The following is a 20,673-nucleotide window of genomic DNA, read 5'->3' as shown; positions in this document are numbered from 1 at the left end:
GTTAGCAGACGAGTCATGGATATGGAAAGCCTAAAACAAGATCTCACAGACAGATAGCCCTCACAGCCAACAGAACCACCAGCAATTTGTTCCCTGTCTTTGTTACAAGAAATGTGTCTTGCCAATAAAACCGGTTGTTAGCAGAGGGAGTTCTAACAGCTGACTTGTGAAGTAAAGAGAACCAGCTGCCCTGGCCTCCAGGACTCAGGGATAACTTCCCATGTCAAGTTCCCAGCGTCTGCTGCATTGGATGCAGGATGAACCCAACCACCCTGGCCCCCAGACGCCAACTCCAGCCAACAGCAGGATCCTTCCAGATTTTACTGGCTTTAAAGAATGTACCGTGGGTTGAAATTGGACTCCTTTGGTGGGTTGTGTAGTATGAGGGCCAGGTGACAGGGGGTGATAAAGAAGAGAAGCCAGGAGAGTAGGAACGTGAGGTCTAGCCTGCACAGAAATGTGCTCCTCCCCCAGAGCCCTACATCCAGGGGCTCCACACACCAGTGCTCTTGGGATCACAGCGGGGGTCCAAAGGTGGGAAGTAAGAAGGCACAGAATGTTCGTGGTAGTACTGTAGGCGGGAAAGAAGGCTCCGGACGATGTGGGGATGCTCCTGGGACACGTCGTGTCTTTCTTCGGGGTCCCAATCGATATTAAAGAGCCAGAGAGTCTTGGTTAGTGGGTCCACTAAAGGTATCTCAGACTCGTTGGACTGGGATGGTGGTGGGAACCAGTAACCACAGCCTGGCAAGGAAATTAAACTTTAGTTGGGGAGAAACACTTTTGTGGGTTCTAATCTCAGGAATCTAGGGACAAGGCTTCCCTGGCTTGTGGGTATGGTCATACATAAATAAACAAACAAAAGATATGTGCCTCTTGGTGTTGAGTCTAGATTTGTCTCAGAATGGAATTTCCATACCATAATGGTTCCCACCCTACAGCCACAAGTCCCTTCTTGTAAAAAGAAGGGACATTAAAATCTATGTGTGGGGTGGTGGCAGGCCAGGGGTCTTAGTTGTCACAATGCCTGGGGGGCAGGAGGGTACTCCTGTTATCAAGCAAACAGCACAGCAATTCTAAGATCTCTTGCAACACAGGGGACAATCCCAAACAATGAGCTGTCATTGTAAAGACCACGAACACTCATAAGCTTAGCATTGCTACACTGCATCAGAGCCTGTGTAAATATGGCACATTTACAGAACAGGGAAGCACACTCGTGCCGCAGCCAGAGCCCTGGTGAATATCTACAGTTGCCTGGGTGTGCCATGTTTGACAGTCACACGTGTCTAAAAATTCATGTATGTTCACGAAGTGGGATTGTCTCCTCTTCTCCCCACGACAGAGGAAAACAACTCAGAGGAGGGTCGGAATGAGCAGCTGAAGACTTTCCTCCACCCTGCAGTTTCAGAGATGAAGAAGAAGAAGAAGAAGAAGAAGAAGAAGAAGAAGAAGAAGAAGAAGAAGAAGAAGAAGAAGAAGAAGAAGAAGAAGAAGAAGAAGAAGAAGAAGAAGAAGAAGAAGAAGAAGAAGAAAGAAAGAAAGTCAGCCCTCATTTTGCTGAGCTTTCTCTCACTGTTCTGTTTGGTGGGAAGTCTACTTAGGCCGACAACAGAAGTTGTGTAATATGGACCAGACAGAGGCTTAAAAGGCGGCCATGAAACCACAAGCAGATAGCTGCTTTCTTAAGAGCTGCAGGGACTGTAAAAGATCTGAAGGACTAGCTGACATGTCAGATGTCTGGGCAAACCGAGGCGTTGGCAGGGAGCCTGAGGAGGATGAGGACTTCCCTTTCTATGGAAACAGCCCTGGGAATAAAGTCCCAGAGGATGGGTTGAAGACACAGCCCTACTCTGGCGGCTGCAGGAAGGGAGCTAAGCATGCTACCTGGGTAACCCGTGAGGAGTTTCCAATTTTTGTATCTGATCCCGGCATGGATAGATGTGTTAAAGGCAGGACGTTCTAAAGGAAAGGAATCCTTCTTTGCTGTAGTCATGTTCTTGCCAGGACCTGGAAGAAATAGTTTGGAAGAGTTAGATTGCTGTTATTGGCCTGTGTCTTTATAAATCAACATTTTATATCCTTCTTGCAGAACAGTAGCTTTTGTTCAACACCAGGGTACAAATGCATGTCGCGCCACAGAGACAAATCTTTTATTAAATACAAACAGAAAGCATAGCTACGTTAGATGTCAGTCATAAACCACCACAAACATAAAGGAAATCCCAAGGAGATTAGAAAACTAATTCATCCTTAAAATCACTGCCTCCCGCCAACACGCAGAGGCCATGTGCATATCAGTGTCTGTTACGGCAACTGAGCTGGGCAGTGGTTGTGTGCACAAGCATGAGCATGTATGTGTGTGTCCATGTGTGTGCACAAGCATGTGTATGAGCATGTGTGCATGCGTGTGTGCACATGTGTGTTCCTTTTCCTCTTAAATGTGTAAGTGAAATACATTTTCTGTGACTGCTTGTGCCTTTGCAGATAGTACATAAAAATTATAAAATGCACATTTTATTAAAGTCTCTCTCAAGCTGAGAGAGGTTAAGGATAAAACTACAGAGGCACTTCTCTTTAAACTATTCACGAGATTTAAACACTAGTGAGTAACGTTTGTAACTACTCAACCGAATAATTATGAGTATATGAACAGTTTGAGTACATGAAGTAGTTTGAATAGGTTTAGCCCCCATAGGCTTAAGTGTTTGAATGCTTGGCCCATAGGGCATGGCACTATTAGGAGGTGTGACCTTGTTGGGGGAAGTGTATCACTGTGGGGATGGGCTTCAAGGTCTTCTGGTGTTCAAGCTGTCCCCAGAGTGGAATTAGAGAACCTCTTCCTGGCTGCCTGAGGAAGTCAGTCTCCTGTTGCCTTTAGATCAAGGTGGAGAACTCTCAGCTCTTCCAGCACCGTGTCTGCCTGCACACTGCCATGCTTCTTGTCATGATGGTAATGGGCTCTGTAACCCTCTGAACCTGTAAGCCAGGCCCAACTAAATGTTTTCCTTTGTAAGAGTTGCTTTGGTCATGGCAACTCTTCACAGCAAAGGGAAGCCTAACTAAGACACGTGGATTATAGTAATTTATCATTTTCAAGTTTCCTGAGGGAGCAGTTATTAATACAATTCATCCCCCCACCCCACTTCTTGAGTATAGAACCAATTAAGAGCCAGACAGACTGAGCTAAGTTATCACCTTTGTATGGATGAAACTGCCTCTAGAGAACATGGTTTCGGGTCACTTGGCTTTCATTTAGCCTAAGTGACTGAGCTTATGGACAGTCTCAGGGCTTCTTCAGAGCACATGGTGAAGCTCAGACTGTTTATAAACATCCAGGACACATGCTGACTCTCAACTTAGGCCCAGGAAAGAGTCTCAGCTGAGCACACTCAGTCTGTTATTTTTGGCTAACTTCTTCTCTCATCTGCTTAAGTGAAGACCCTTTAGCTGAGGACATTGTTTGACCCATGATGGCAATCGACGGATTCACTCATGACCCTGAATACATATTTACATATCTATAAGCTTCAACTTTTGGACCTCACTGAATACTATTTGTTCTGTTTTACTTCATGCTCCTTTCTTAACTTTTCAGATATAGTCAAGACAATTGTCCTGGGGACACTTCAGAAGGTCCCCTTGTTATATTGAACAAGTAGACAGCCTAGTAAGTAAGTGCCACACTGTGTGGTTATGCCTGTAAAAGTACAGCCTCAAAAAGCAATGAAAGGAAACAGGGCTGGGGGTGTAGCTTACCTGCAGAGCCCGTGCCTGTCATGGTCAAGGTTCCAGCACCTGCCTGAACACCAACCAAAACAAGGAAGTCCACACCGCACCAAGGAGATGCATGGCGTGTGGGAGTTCAAGACCAGGCCAGCCAAACGACAACAAACAACAGACTTTGTGTATTGTGTCACGTCCTACAGAGCTTCAGAGTTCCCTGGATTTGATGTAGGGTTTGGCACTGGCTCAACAGGCCATGAAAAAGGTGACAGTCCTGTCCCTTGTCAGTCTGGGCACTGATCCAGACACATCGGCGGTTTCAGTCTTACTAGGCACCGACAAGGAAAACCTGATTGGTTTCTTGCTTCTTTGCTTGCAAATATTTTGGCCGTAACACAAACGGATGCTTCTAGTGATGAGGACAGGTGGGGATGTGCATCCAGGAAGGGGGTTCATGGAACACAGGCTGTGCCAAAACAGTGAATCCTCTCAGCTCACTCACGAGTTTGTATAAAGGGCATATTTTGATATCAAACATTTTGGGTATTAAATAAAACAAGCATGATTCTGTGAATATAAACGGAAGGAAGGAACTGATATCTCAGCACTACTTACATTTATATACATTTTTTCCCTTAAAACAAACAGGAACCAAAAATACCTAAACAACGAGTCTAGGGCTAAGTGATGAATGATACTATTATCTCAGCTTTAGTTTCCTTTTTTTGAGTGACTGAACGCAGAGAACACGTCAAAGGATACGAGCTCCCTAGAACCGTCACCACACAGACGGATGTTAATGTTTTGCCACATTTCCTTCAGAAACTTCTACTACATTTTATTTATTTTACATGAATTTGTTAGTTTGTGTGTATGTGTGTGTTTGTGTGTGCACAGGTGTATGTGTGTGTGTGTGTGTGTGTGTGTGTGTTACTCTGGTATGTGGAGATCAGAGAACACTGGAAAGTTATTTCTCTCCCTCCATCATATGGATACAGGAGACTGAACTTAGGTTGTCTCCCGTAGGTGCCTTTACCCACAGAGCCACCCCAGCCCCACATCTTCTTTTTTAACAAAAGAAACTGGGCAACGAGACCCAGTTGAAATATCCTTTGTCCTTATCCAGTTGTCTGTTCCACTGCTGTTGCTCCCGTTGCTTCTGGGCCTCCTCAACTATTTTAAAGCACAGGTCCATGTGTGTGTGCCGAGGAGTATGCATAGCACTGTGCCATACTTTACACATGTGTGTTACTACACATGCTGTATACAACTATCGTTTCCTCTTTAGAGTTCTGTAATTATATATGTGCACGTAATTCCCCATGGCTGTTTAAATTCATTAGGCAAAATGCCTCAGCATGTCAATCCATGAATCTCTTTGCTTTTAATTATTTCATGGTTTACAAAGAGCAGTTTAAAAATTCATTCTGACTGACCCCATTTGCTTTATCACTTTGCCATCTTTGTTTTTTTATTTTCTTTTTCCTGGTTTAGAGATAGAGTCTTAGTAGTATCCTGAAACTCACTGTGTAGAACAAGCCTAGAACTCACAGAGACCCCTCTGGCTCCCGAGTGTTGGATCCATCTTCAGTCAGGATGTGTGCTCATTTACTAACAGTGCAATATTCTCCTTGGTGATGTGTAGCAAATGTTGGCTCTTTCAGAAATCTGGTTGTTCAAGTAGTTTCTCATTTGAAATTCTGTCAGGTCTGTTTGCTTGTTGGGAGAGGGCTGTTTACTAGTTATGTGGATCAAACGTCTCCTTTTAAAAATTATTCTTATTTTATGCATGTGAGTGCTTTGCTTGTGTGTATATCTGTACCTGTGAGCATCAGATCCCCTGGGCTTAGAGTTAGAGACAACTATGAGCCGCCATGTGGATTCTGGGCATTGAATCCAGGTCTTCAAGAAGAGAAGTCTTGTTCTTAACCCTTAAGCTATCTCTCCAGACCTTTAAATATCTCTTACAGTTTATATTGAAGTTTAACTTATGTTAACCATTAGAGTGGTTGATCGTTTCTTCCTGGTCAAGTTTAAAGAACCCAAATTCTAGGTGAAGTTCAAGCACCTTCTTATGCTGGCTGGTGAGAGGCGTCATGCTGGGGATGGCTTCTCCCACCAGACCCAACCTCACACAGGCTGAAGCTTGATAGAGAGTCTCAGCACATGTGGCTCCCATCTTCAGGGTGCTCACAGTTTATGTCCCAGTCACTGTGGGCTTGGCCAAGGTCATGCTTTCATCTTACTGTGTGGCAGAGCCTTACACATCCAGACGTTAGTGTGAACACTGCTGTCTTGTTTGTTTTTAAAAAATCATTACAAATCCAAACACAGAAGTTTTCTCCCTAAGAATAGTTTTTTAAATAATATGCTGGCTAGAACAACCCCCACCCTCCACCCTGCCCTGGGCTGATACTTTGCTGGCCCACTCTGATGCTTTGCTGGGTTACTCTGGTTAACTTCTAACGATGAAAAGAGCCACAGTGGCCTCTTCACTAGCTTCAAGAATGAGGAGAGCTGTGAAGATTTTAATGGATCCCACACCCCGCTACCCTGTAGTTCTAAGAGAGAACCCAGATACCAAAGTGTACGTTAGAGGCCTTTACAACTGCTTTTTGCCACCAAAATAAGTCACTGCACTATTCTGTCTCTGTTTCATTCTATGTCGAACAAGTATAAAAAGACTGTCCAGCTAAGAGGATGAATGTGAGACCAAACCAGAGTCTATGGGTGGTGAGCCTCAGGCACCATGAGTGTGAAGACCTAGCTTGCGTGGCTTTTGAATCACCATGCAGTTGCTATTGGACAAGGAGCATGGACTGAACCAATAAACTATAAGAAGTCATCTTCATCTCTTTTGAACCTATGACCTGTGGTTGGCAACCATTAAAGTCAAGGTGCTTTCAGCTGTCCAGCCCTGTACCAACTGTGGGCTCTGAACCAGTTGCCATGGGAACAGGGTGTTGTTAGGAATTTACACAGGGAACTCATGACCCACATTTTATATTTGATATCACAGGTCAGGTCCCAGATGGAAACAGTGAAGCAGAGCAGTGGTTTTCCATTCTTCAGTAGACTGGGACCAGCTGGGGCCTGCAGTCACCCTGACACCCAACTCTGAGCCCAGCCAGCTCAGCCATAGCCTATCATCTGGCACAAGCTGACCAAGGTTCCTGGCCCTCTTTCTGCCCCGGAGATCTAATGGTACCATCTTTATCAGCATCCGCTGAGCTGATGTTATATAGTTACTGCTGTAGGACGGTCCCCCAGAGGACTTGATGTTCAACCAGGCAGTTCCTTAGAGGTCGGGCTGCAGTAACTGTAACGCTTCTTTAAATTACCCAGCCCAATGTTTTCATCCTGCCTTCTGTGGGCACCTCGGGGACACGTATCCTCCATCCCTCAAATACAAATTTCTTTTTACTGTATCTACACTTATTGCTGTTGTGAGTGACTGTCCCCAGAACCAGACAATCACCATCTTGGGGAGTTCTTTCTCACCCTCTTGCAAAACATCATCCCAAGCGGGCCTGTTAACTATTTGCACATCCCCAGGAAGAAATAAATGTCTTCCTGATTACTTAGGAATCAGACAGGAAAGGAAGAGAACAGAGAGAAGAGAGCATAGAACTACATGCAGCCATTTCTCCCTTAGAGATTCATTTACTCAGTTGACCTGTGTGTGTGTGTGTGTGTGTGTGTGTGTGTGTGTGTGTGTGAGAGAGAGAGAGAGAGAGAGAGAGAGAGAGAGAGAGAGAGAGAGAGAGAGAGAGTGGGAGGGAGGGAGACAGACAGACAGACAGACAGACAGACTAGGGATGGTGCCTGGGACTTTATATAGTGCTGCCTCTGGGTACAGACAGGTAAAGAAAGACAATTGTGTATAAGCAACAGGGGTGAGTGTGGGCAGCAGGGACTCTAGGAATACTGAAGTGGGGAGTCCTGATTAGTGCAGGTGGAGAGAGAAGGAAGGCGTCCCCTAAAGAAACGGTGGCTAGCATGAAGCTGAGGGGCAGGCAGGCACTGCTAAGGTTTTTAGTATTATTTTTTTGTGTGTGAGTTGAGGTGTGGGGTAGGAATGTGACATGTAATGTGGTAGACCCTGTCATGTCTGTACACTTAGGCATCAGAAACTGTCATTTCACAGTTCCCACTGAAACTCAGATGGCTTCATCAGGATTTTCTTGAGGTTGTTTGAAATACCTAACCATGTGACTGGAATCGGTCTCACGGAAGGGGCTTGCTGCTCCGGCTCACTACAAGTCGTGGGCACAGCTGTGGCTCTTCACTTGCTTGTTGTTGTTTTGAGTTTGGTTTTTCAAACTTAGTCTCACAGACTGTCACAATGACACCACGGACCACCTCAGAAGGACAACTCTCATTCGTGTATAAATTTGGAGAAAAAAGCTGGACAGACTCAAGAATCTTTTTTGTATTTGCTTGAAGTCAAGTGAGAGGGTCAAGTGCTTAGTGAGGCCACACTGTTTTGGAACTTAGGAGTCCTAGTCTATGAGTGAAAGGCAGAGCTAGACACTTGTCTTCAGTAAGCCAATGAAAAGAACCGAATGGAAATCAGTAATCAGAAAAAGATCCATCTGATGTGGCCGGATCATGAAGAAGGCCGAGGTGGAGGGACAGCCTCCAGTCTTCCTTCAGGTTTCTGAAGTGGGATCAAGTTCAAACAAAGAACCAAGAATACCCACATCTAAGTAACCCCAGGAAAGGTGTGGTCCCACCCACTGCTGACCCATCAGTATCTGGGTTTAATCTCATCCTGTAAGGCGGTCTGACAAGTTGTTGAAACTGTGAAATCCCTTTCAGGGAGACATGTCATTAGTTCCCTTCTGTCTGGTCCCTTTTCCTCCTCCCAGCATGAGATTTCTAGGGAAATTCCTGTTTTTTGAGGGAGGGGGTGGTATTGTTTCAGTAGTTCATCCCTTCAGAATATCATCTCTTCCACACCAGTTATGACATAGTCAGCGCCAAGGGATGAGGACTTGGTGTGTGTAGACCATGGGTGCACATGTGGCCCTGTTCAGTTATGCTGGAAGGCAGAGACTGGACTAGAAGGAAGAGAGGAGAGAGAACAGGAAAGGAGAGGTGTTGGTGCTGGGGAGACAAAAGGAGGGTACCCCCAAAGGAGGAAGTAGTGGGGAAGACTGCTAGACCCCTGTCCAATCACAGAGGACTTAGCAACAGTTCTGTTTTTCCTTCCCCACTCCCCAACCCCATTCTGTGTCCATTTCCTCCTATAGGTGAGGACACAAGGAGAGAGTGAAGTTCAGGGTGTGGTAAAGCTCCGACTGTAAAAACACTTAGCAGGGGCGGCCTGCCTGCCATTAGACAGCCGGTTCCTTCCTGGACTTTCACCAGATTAGTGCAAGTTTTCTGTTACACCCACACGACTTACGGAGAATCCTGTCTGTCCTTGGCGAAATCCTTACAACTTGAAACAGGAGTGTCAGGAAAAATATGCCAGACATGAAGCTAATCAGAAAAAGGTGGGGAAGGATATTACAGATGTTATTCATTACCTATGGAGGGGGGGAGAATCAAAAATGCCCATTATTTTTATATGTGCATTGCACATGATGTGTTTCAAATGAATCTAAGTCCATAATTTTCAGTTTACAAAGTCAGTTTCTCTGACACCTACTTGCTCAGTCCGCAGTTGGTATTCTGAAAGTCCTTGTGAAAAGACGACTGTGATGTGGCTTGCTCTACCTAGACAGAGCTCAGTGCTAATCACTGCTGAATTGTGCACAGTGTCTACTCAGAAAGGAGCCTGTTTATGGGGAACCTCAACAGCTGGGGCCTGTCTGACACTAGCTAGGAGTGTCAATTGAGCAATGTCAGGCAGGAAACAGAAAGCAAGCCGGCCCTGAACTGGCAGCTGAGGACCGCACTGAAAAATGAAGCTGCCATCACTGGTATCCAAAGTAGACTGTCATGTTTAGTTTGTACTGAACCCTGAAATGATTTATTTGATACATTCATTTTATCTATAAAGCAGATACCTGTCTCGATCACTGGAGCTACTACATACCAACCCCTCAGAATAAAAGAAGTCAGAGTGTGACCCCCCACATTGTAAAATATGCAATAAACACTTGTTGCCAGGGAGAGTCCAAAGGAGAAAATGTCTTCCCTGGGAGGGCTCACAGGCTGGGCTGGGCTCTGGACAAGATGCATATGGGAGGTTATGAAAGCCTGAAGATCAGGCATGATGGCGCACGCCTGTGGTCTCAGCACCTTGGAAGATGAGACCAGAGGATTGACAGTTTAAGCCTGGGCTACATAGCAAGACTGCACAGACAGGGGAGAAAAGGCGGCCTGGGATCCTAGCAGAAAGACTATCTTTTTGCAAAGGTCTTCTTCCTTCGGAGCAGACGGAGCGCAGAAAAGGTCCCATCAACGAGAACTCATTCTGACATTCTTTTGCAGCTTCCTGTACTTTTTCCTTCTCTCCCTCCCTCCCTCCCTCCCTCCCCTACCCCCTCTGTGTGTGTATGAGACACGTGTACATACAGAAGTGTCTCCTTTCAGTGTTCTCTACTTTACTTACTGAGGCAGGGTCTCTCTGAACATGGCGTGTGTCATTCTGCTCAGCTAGCAGTAACCAGTGTCTTGGGAGTCTGTGTCCTGAGTGTTAGTATTTAAGCAGTGGATGTGCTTAACCAGTTTTAACTGGATACTAAAGATGGGGACCCTGGTCCTTACTCCATGTAAGGGCTTTTATCCAGTAAGCCATCTCCTCATGTGGTGGTTTCTATGTGATTGGCACAGGGAGACCCACTGTTAGAAGGTGTGGCTTTGTTGGAGTAGGTCTGTCACTGTGGGCGTGGGCTTTAAGACCCTCATTCTATCTGCCTAGAAGTCGGTCTTCTACCAGCAGCCTTCAGATGAAGATGTAGAACTCAGCTCCTCTTGCACTATGCCTACCTAGATGCTGCCATGCTCCTGCATGATGCTAATGGACTGAACCTCTGAACCTGTAAGCCAGCCCCAATGTTGTCCTTATAAGAGTTGCCTTGGGCATGGTTGTCTGTTCATAGCAATGGAAACCCCAAGATGCCCCAGATTCCTTTCTTTCTTTTTCAGCCTTCTCTGTTCATCTTTTAATTCTTTTCATTCCTCCTGATTGGAACTCAACATCCCACCAGGTATTTTAGACTTCAATCTTACCACCTACTCACATTCCTCTTGCTGTGGAATCCTTCGGGCTCTAACCCCAGCACCGACCCAGGTACCACGTGGCCAGCATCCGGCCCTCTTGCTTCACTCACTCACTGCCCCTTCCACCCAGCCCTGCATTTTCAGACAAGGAATTTACCATTTATCTCTTAATTTTGGCCTTGGCTATGAACTAAGGTCCAACCTCTTCAGCCCTTCCTGCTCTCTGCAGTTTATCAGGCTCCCTAACCTTTATTTGTGCCCACATGCCACAGACCTTTTGTTAGCCTGGTGGCCCAAGAGAAGTAGAAAAGCCAGGGAAATCCTTTGAATTGAAGAGTGCAGCAGGAAGCCCCCATGAGCATCCTTCCCCCCTCTGGTGTTCCAGACTCCTCATCCAGGCGCCTTAGCCCAACTTCTGCCTGCTGTAACTAAAGGGGAAGGACTATATAGTCTAGGCAGGGAAAGGGGCAAAGGATTGGATGCTGCAGACAGCAGCAGGGAAAGATGCAGAGGAAAGAGAACTGGGAACTGGACTGATGCACGGTAGGACCAGGAGGAGGCAGGAAAGGAGCCCTGGGCTCTGGATGGCAGGACAGCATGCAGACACTGATGACACTGGGCTTCTCTTTTTTTCTAAGATGGAAAATGAGATTTTTCCCACATTATATATCCCTTTACAGCTTCCCCTCTTACGCCTCCAGTTCCCCCTCTATTCCTCCTCTTCCCTCTCTACTTTTCCTTTTCCCCTCTATCCTCCTTTTCCCCTCTACGCCTCCAGTTCCCCCTCTACTCGAGTTCCCCTCTCTACTCCTTCAGTTTCCCCTCCTTTCCTCTCCTATCTGGAGCCATTCACTTTTGTCTCTTATTAGAGAACAAACAATAATAAATAATAATAAAATATTATGAAATATATTAGTGCTAAATTAAAACAAGTATTAATAGAATACGATACAATAAGATAAAACAAAAACTAATGCATTGGAATAGGACAAAACAAACAAAAAAATAAAGGATCCTAGAAAAGGCACAAAAAACAGATATTGATCGGGAATCTCATGAAAAACACTAAACTGGAAGTCACAATATATATATGCAAAGGACCTGTAGGATAAAAATAGAGACAAAAAAGCTTAATATATATATATATGTACATATATGTATAAATAAAAATAGATAAACAAAATTTAAAACACGATTAAAAAAAGGAAAAGCCCTGACATGACATTATGAGACAAGGAGTCTCCAAAGATGCTGTTGAGTTTGTTTTCTGTTAGCATCTCCTGATAAGCACATGGCTGGCCCTTGAGCGTAGTTTATTTGTGCAGTGAGACTCCCCTAGAGAAAACTAAACGTTCATTTGCAAGTGGTTACCAACTGGAGATTGCCTCTGGGTTAGCGGTGTGAGTGTGCCCACTTCTCCTGGTGCAACCCCCTAGGCCCTGTTCGTGCCTTGGTCTCTACATTTCTCTGTGCATGGATCCTTTGTGCTTTAGAAGGTCTTACTTTCTTAGTGTCCTCCATCCCTTCTGGCTCCGCCACTCTTTCTGCCTCCTCTTCCACCGCAGTCCCTGAGCTCTGAGGGGGTTTGATGGCGACCTCCCATTTAGGGCTGAGTGTTCCTAGGCCTCTCACTGTGCCATGCCTGGCTGTGTTTGTCCTCATCTGCTGCAGGAGGAAGCTTCTCTTCCTAAACAAGGCAAGATTCTCTTCCCTGGCCGCAGCCTGCACTGGCTTCTTGCACAGAATGCCCTTAGAGACATGAACTTGGGGGCCGACGAGCTTATAGCAACACAGAGAAGGCAGCGGGAACAGAGAGCATGCGTTCTGTCCTGTCATCTTCTAGTTAAAGTGCTAGCAGATGGCCTGTCCTGGCCCAGCATCCATGTGCCAACCACAGCCTCCACTCTGATCCTGCCACTCATGGGCCAATCTAACGCAGGGTGATGGCTACTCATCCAATTCACAATCTCAGTCTGTCTCTCTCTAAATACACGGTTTCCAAGTAATTGATGGAGTCTAACAACAGACAGTTATAAATAGGCATTGTGTGTATAAAAAAGGGAAATGAACCAAAAATATTCACCCTCAGCCTGTGATTAAGATGATGAGTGTAGAATAGGCTGGGTCGTCTGTTTTCTGGCTTAGGATGAAAGAAGAAAAGGCTTCCCAACCCCCACCATGGCATTTAGTGAAATCCTAACCACAGATCCATACGGAGGAACCAAAGGCCTCTCTGAGAACTGAGCCCTTCTTGCGTGGCACCGTTTATATCCCAGCGAGCAGGAAAGACATGTCTGGGGCCCTGAGCACATTTTTGGACAAGGATGAAATGATACTGCTTTAATAGTTCATTTGGAAAGGGGGCTTTGCTTGTGGTTCAGCCATGATGGATGTCAGGCAGGCCTGGCCTCTCTGAGCTGCTGGGGATGGCATAGCCACAGTGATCCCAGGAACCCACACTCCGGCTGCAGCAGTGACAATCATGGTGCAGAGCACTGAAGCTGGTGGCATTCTTCCAAGAACAGCCCCCAAAGTATTGCTATCCACTGCCCAGTGTCACCCAAACCCTATAATCAGTGCAAGGAAACCCACGAGGTGCTGCGTGCCAAAGGCATGGGTACCAATAGCAAGGCGGCTTGTTCCTGCCTTCCCTGGCTCCGGGCAGTGGCCCAGCTGAATGAAGGAAGTTTTATATTCTGAGAAGCTATCAGGCTCTCACAGGAACCAAGATCCAGAACAGGATCTTTCTCCAAGGGAAGCTGAAAGCATGTTTGGGAGAGTGAGCAAAGATTGTTGCATTGCTCTAGAGCTGATTCAAGAGAATGAAATATTAAAGAATTACCACCAAGTCTTCATGTCTGCTTTGGAACGCTCAGTTTCAGGGGACACCTGCCCAGATGGTCTCTGAAGTGTGTAGGTCTGCTTTGAATTGTCCCCTTTGGTTACGAATTCCCACAGATAGTTTTCCTAAGGCTTTTCAAAGACTTGGTTCTTCCCAGAAAGTCTGAGCTGGCTTCTTTCTACATAAGCAATCCTGAGCTACCTAAAGTATGTCAGTTTTGAGGCACCTCATACATACTTGTGACAGGACTCACCAAAGGGCAGACTCTGAGACTGTGCTGGCTGAGCCATTCTGTAGTGTGTGTGTGTGTGTGTGTGTGTATGTATGTGTGTGTGTATATATGTGTGTGTGTATGTGTGTATGTGTGTGTGTGTGTGTGTGTGTGTGTGTGTGTGTGTGTGTGTGCACTTTATCAAAGCAGGTAAGAGAGGCTTGCTACCTCTCCCACCTTCTCCTTATATTAGTGGAAACTCCCTGCATTCAGGGAGCATGCACCCAGCAAGCTCTTTACTTCTGAACCTGCATTTGGAAAACCAAGTAAGAGAGGGAGAAAAACTAAATAGAACTGAGCTTTCCATCTGACAGAGTCAGGCAGGCAGGTTTGCAAACAGCATGGAGGGCCATGCTACATTAGGGACCCCCTTTTTATTTGCCAGAGGATGGTGCAGAGTCTCTGAGGAGCAAAAGTTCATCGACCTGATGGGACTCTGAAATATGGGCTGTTGTTCTGATGCCCTCTCTTGGCTTTAGTGTAGTATGTCACATGACAGCCATAGGCTGGTGGCTATTGGTTACCAAAACACAATCAGATAAAGGGAGATGCCATAGAGATCAACTATTAGCAATTCACTCTACAAGTCTAATGACCAGAGAGGTCTGAGGGTTCCCGATACAAACAAATGATAATGTTCAAGGACATAGAAATGCTCACTGTCCCAGTTTGACCATGATATTTACATGTATCAAATTATAATAGTCTACCCCATAGATATGGATTATTATGTCAATTAAAAACTTTTAGGCCAGGCATGGTGATACATACATTTAATCCCAGCACTCAGGAGGCAGAGGCAAGTGAATTTCTCTATAAATTCAAGTCCTGCGTGGTCTACAGAGTGAGTTCCAAGATAGCCAGAGCTTCATAGTGAGGCTGTCTCAAGAAACAAAATAAAAAAAAATTAAACTCATACCTATAATTTCCCCTAAAAGACCTTATTTCAAAACAACAACACCTCAAACAAAGCAAAATAAATCTTGATAGCAGAAAATCCAAAAGGTAGATTCTCTGGGAAGCACTGAGATCTTGCTTGCCAGAAAAAAGGACCGTGAATATGGAGGTCTTATCACTGAACCTCAGAGCCACGTCCCGAACTGGCAAAAGCCCACTGACAGATAGGAAACTGTGCATAGATCTCTGCTTCTCTCCCAATATGCTCACAGCCTCCCTTTGGGGTTGAAAAAGACAATCCTTCCTGAACTGCCCAAAATTGTGCATTTTATGAGGGATTGCGTGTTAAAATAGCAAATAAAAAAATAGCATCTCTGTTGTTCAAGGGCAGCAATGACAGAAAACCACTAATAATTCTCTGTCTCCTAACCCCACCCCTTTACTTCCTTTTGGTCTGAGGTTCTTCTGGGAACAGCATGGAGACCTTATTTATTCAAGAAGTTTAGAGCAGATTAGAAGGATAGATGCCAGAGGACTGGTAATGCACAGAAGTTATTTATTAGCTATAAAAAGGGATTTACCATATTGGCATGATTTATAATGCCTGCATTATCTCTTTGTATAATTAGTCCTCCTGAACTCCTTCAAAAGAAAGCTTAATTTAACCAGAGAGGGTGAGACTTGGGTGAGGGGTCAGGAGGATTTGAACAGTAGTTGGAAGAGGTGATTCTGAGCAGAGGGAAAAGAAAGAAAGAAAAAGAAAGAAAACAGATGGGTTGGGTCAGTGTTGATTCTTCCAACTAGAGAAAGAGAAACTGGAAGCCAGTAACTTTTTTTTTTTTTTTGAAGCAGGGATGAAAGGCACGTTCAAAGACTCCTCTCTGTGTTTTCTGCTCATTGACTAAAGCTGCAAAGATGACTTGATATGGTGACAATGTGGCCACAGATGGCAGCCAGGACTCAGCGTCCCAGATGGGATGCTCTACATCACAGCTGTGTGAATGACCATTCTGTATTGTAGACAGGTATTGAAGTTGTCGAAGCCTGAAGGTGGGAGGGACACAGGGCGATCCGGCCACACATTGGGGGTCCTCAGTCTCACAATGGGAGTGATACAGACCACACATCGGGGTCCTCTGGGGGTTGATGTCAAGGTGATACATGATTGGACAGTAGAGAGTGAGGCAGGGGCAGTTTCTGTAAGGTGGGAGACAGGAGGAAGGAAGGAGCTGGGAACCAACATGGTGGAGGATGTAAATATTCTTCTCTGCACATAAATATAGGTTGTTATGAGTATCTTTGGTGTGTTCTTTAATGTGGCGATTTAACTTAGCTCAAAAGAAAGTGTAATGGAGGGATGCACCAAGCCAGCATCAGAATTTGGATGAGTCTGCCAGGCGTGGTAATGACCCTCCTAGGGAACAGTGTGTGAAAGCGGCTGGCAGAGAGACAGCTGGGAGAGGGCAGTTCGTGGATCGTGTCGGGAACTGGTATCCGATGATAATTTAATATTTACCACAACAGTCCTCAGTCTCACAAACAAAAGAACTGAAGAATGGACTCAAATGGAAACACAAGGACATTTTAATTATTAAGAGTTTAAAAGAAAGATCTCGGGGGGCAGGCAAGCCCTGAGCCTCAGCAGCTGCCTGGAGGGGACAGATAGAGGGAGAAGGGGAGAGGGCACTGGACCTGGCATGGAGATCAGACACAGAGCTGGAAGGGAGGTCTTAGAAGAGTAAGCTGCTCAAAACACGGGAAGGACGGAGTGCCCAGTGTCGGGAGTGCCCAGTGTCGGGAGAGCGCACCTCGGAAAGAGACAGGAAGAAGAAAGGTACTGCCTCACAAAGGAACTACTCACCCGTCTGTCTTTTTGACATTGCTTATGGTAAGTCCACCTTCCCAGGTGGGGGTCCTCAGCCCAAATGATTGAGCCAGGCTGTTCTATTGCTGTGAAGAGACACCATGACCAAGGCGTCTCTTATAAAAGAAAGCATTTAACTGGGAGCTTGCTTACAGTTTCAGAGGCTCGGCCCATGATCGTCAGGGCAGGGAGGTAGGGTAGCACACAGCCAGGCATCGTGTCGGAACAGAGCTAAGAGCTTGTCATCCTGATCCGTAGGCAGCAGCCTGAGGGAGAGACACTGGGCCTGGTGTGGGCTTCTGAAACCTCAGAGTCCACCTCCAGCCACACACCTCCTCCAGCAAGGCCACAAAACACCTCCTAATCCGTTCAAACAGTCCTCAGCTGGGGACTAAAGATGCTGATGCACAGGGTCATGGGGGCGTTCTCATTCAAACCACTATACAGCCCAGTTGGAATGCTGTGTTTCCTCCCAGGCCAGGGCTTCTATTCTGGTGGCCAGAAGCCTTTTCTGTTCTAACAGGAGGGCAGTGGAGACAGCCAACAGAGCCTGAACAGGAACTAAGAGGTCTGAAGCAGACGTGTGGGAACAAGAAGAAAAATCACTCAGATATGATGGTCTTGGTTTAGGAACTTTGTGATGGGGGCCATGTTACCAGGTGGGGTCACCAATAACAGGTTTACCACACGTGCAGCCTCACTTGGTGTGTTATGCAGGGAACCAGGGTTGTGACATGGCCTGTGTCACCTGCTCCATCTCCTCCAAAGGACCACACCAACAGCACTTCTGTTCTCCTCTACATGTTGTGGAGTATAAGATGGACGCACCCTGTGGGCCGTATAGACAAACACGCAGCCTTGGCAGCTCATCGGACTGGCAACAATACACAGAGGAAAGAACTGTGGTCTCCAAACCACTGCTTGGAAGAGGCCCCATTTCACACTGTCTAAGAATGGGAAACAAATGTGTATCCGGTCTTAGCTCACACACAATGGGCCCTGCTCAGTCTGCAGCTTCGTCTTAACCCGTCTGCTTGTCCTGGGCCATCTCATACTACTGCCCTTGTGGGGACACTGCAGCTCTACTTACTGATCTGGCTGGGCGTGTGAACCCGGGGGAGCAGAGTCTTAAAATGAGTCTCACGCAATAGCCAGCTTTATTCAGGTCATCGGACAGTTTATGCGCTGAGGGTTAAGAGTCGCCTGAGTAAGATGTTCCATCACAAGGACAAGCCACACGTGGCAAAAACATGTTTCCGTAGAGACACATAAATAACAGTGGGAGTAAGCTCCTCTCACCCACGATGCCCGGGAGGAGTGAGAAGATGAACGCCAACATGCTTTGTAGAAACTGAGGCCACAAGGCTCTTGTCCTGTTTTCTTGGAGTTTTCTCACAAGCACTCAATTCTCACACTACTCTGCTCTCGGACTTTGTTCTGACACAGCTGCACGGGAATTGATTTGATTTGATTTGATTTGATTGATTGATTGATTGTAGTGTTTGACACACTCTGGCTGTTCTGAGCTCTGCTGGCCCAGCCTGGGCTTTCTCCAGTGCTGGTGTCTTTCCATCCACCCACTTAGGGAACTTACTATACAACGCTTTGCCTGGATAGCTCCCTCTCTAGGCCTCTGATCAAATCACATTGGCACAGGTGCAGTTTTGGCCTTCCAAGTCAACCTAGCCCCTGTTAATCTTTTATGACAAGCATTCTACTTTAACTACATGTATGAATCTTTCTCTGAACGATCCAACCACAGCTGGGTTCCTGACTGCCTTGCTCAGCCATGTGCTATATATTCTGCACGAAGCCCTGAGGAGAAAGGTTAGGGAGAGGTCTACAAGGCCTTACACAAAGCTTTAGAGTATTCACATAGGGAAAAAAAAAAAACAAAAAAGAAAAAACAAAAAAAAAAACAAGCTGGAAATCTGGAAACTATTCTTTCCCTGCCCACTGAGGCCAACTAAAATGAGCACTGTTGCTGGCCCAGAGATAACCCCAGCATCCAAACGTGACTGAATCTTTATGATCCTAAAACACACCCCTGTGGATGGAGATTGAAGATGCTAATGAGACACAAACCCATGAAGTTGTATGAAGAACTACATGTAACAATGCACATGAAGAACTGTAATATGTAAATGAGCCCCAAAGCCCATGCTAAGGTAACAAAAGGTCAAATGCCCCAAGTCTTGTCTTTGTTTATACAGCAGGGCTCTTCTGTTGCTGAATTCCTTGCCCGGCCCCACCTCCCCCTTTCTTCCTTGGAAGTATCTTTCTTAATTCTCACACTTCATTTGCTGCTACCCATCTGTCTAATTCGTTGTTCCAGGACATGATATTATAAAGCCCTCTGCAGGTACCCACCAAGTCTCTTTATCAGCTTGATCAGTTTGATAAACATCACTGGATAGAAAGTGAGTGGGGGTTCTGAAGTCAAGGCTGGATGTAAACAGGGGTTGAGGCTGAGTGGAGAGAGCAGAGGGGCAGGCTACTATCCTGAGAGTCAGATGTAAAGAAAAATCAGCTCAGACTGTGGAGAGGCTTGTTCTGTGGTTCTGTGCAATCATGGGGAGCTGAGTTCAAATCTCCAGCTCCCATTCAAAAGCCATGCGTGGGAGCACTTGCACTTGGAACCCAAGCACAGTGGGAGGTAGACACCGGAGGATCATTACAACTTATGGTTGTCTCATCTTGTGACTGCTTCCTGGTTAATCCGGTGGAAATCCCTTCCTGCGTCACAGACAATGTGCGCTATGCAGACTGGAGCTCTTGCCCCCGTGGAACACAGGGCTTTGTTCCTTATTCCAGACAATATTTATTGAGTATCTACCCTGTGCCCAGTGCTAGGGCAGGAACTGGCTTTCACTCAGATTATTTCTCCACAGAGCTCAGCCAGGCTCTTGCAAAGTAAGACAGGGATGCCAAGGGAAGAGAGGCTCTAAGGATTAGCTCTTGCTGCAGATGGAACCAAATGGAGCCCAGGTCACCCCCGGCTCAGGGTGCATTAGAAACTCTAAAGGAGCTGAGCTCCTTTCCTCACCACCCACCCTGTCGCTGAGGTTTGTCAGGTTTAGCACATAAGCTTCTCTTGAGAAAGTAGGAATAAGCTGGAGGAGAAGGGGAGGCTGGGAATGGCTCACTTTCACACGGCAGGGAAGAAATGGAAACCACGCAACTTGTCTGACCTCCTGAGAAATTCTAAAACATAGTTGGGGGAAAGAGCGTCTCAAAGGGATCAGGGGAAATCTCTTGACATGGCAGATAATTAATCCACTAAAACTAACAGCCAAAGGCAGCAATGAAGGCTGTAATTACCCAAATGCTTTCAAAGATTGGATTCTGGAGAGGAGACAAAAATGGGCGGGTCTTACTTTAATGGTGATTGGTGACTGGTAAGGACTGGCCTTTCTGCCTGCTCACCCAGAACTGTCCTCCCAGCTCACCCACAACCATCTCTGTTTATGATAGCAGCTCTTATAGCTGTGCCCTCCTAGGGGATGGGTAGGTGCTGTAGGGGGTCCCATGTGTCTTCTGAGGCCCACTGATGAGTCTAGCGTCAGGGCCAGCTGAGGACAGCAGCTGTCTCAGGCAGGTGCCCAGCTCACACCTTGCAGCTGTCTCAGGCAGGTGCTCAGCTCACACCTTGCAGCTGTCTCAGGCAGGTGCCCAGCTCACACCTTGCAGCTGTCTCAGGCAGGTGTTCAGCTCACACCTTGCAGCTGTCTCAGGCAGGTGCTCAGCTCACACCTTGCAGCTGTCTCAGGCAGGTGCTCAGCTCACACCTTGCAGCTGTCTCAGGCAGGTGCTCAGCTCACACCTTGCAAATATTTGCCAACCAGAGACAGTTAGCATTGCCTTGGAGGGTCTATGAGAATTCATCCAGTGCTCCTT

The 20,673-nt window shown here is 46.3% G+C and overlaps 1 protein-coding gene across 1 annotated transcript in view; it reads right to left on the bottom strand.

The window, feature by feature from the left end:
* Window positions 1–210: 210 nt before the first annotated feature.
* The window catches only part of ARSB (arylsulfatase B), a gene marked incomplete at its 5' end in the record, with an annotated part of 150,231 nt that continues 129,768 nt past the window's right edge, over window positions 211–20,673 (bottom strand). The window contains 2 exons of the mRNA XM_080925708.1: window positions 211–744; window positions 1,888–2,010. Of these exons, the coding sequence (XP_080781834.1) occupies window positions 479–744; window positions 1,888–2,010 (389 nt within the window). The 3' untranslated portion in view covers window positions 211–478. The remainder of the gene's footprint in view (window positions 745–1,887; window positions 2,011–20,673) is intronic.

This window comes from Micromys minutus (assembly GCF_963924665.1).
Source record: "Micromys minutus genome assembly, chromosome: 11".
NCBI lineage: Eukaryota > Metazoa > Chordata > Mammalia > Rodentia > Muridae > Micromys > Micromys minutus.
The sequence above is the reverse complement of the archived record's forward strand: the minus strand, read 5'-3'. Positions and strand labels throughout refer to the sequence as shown.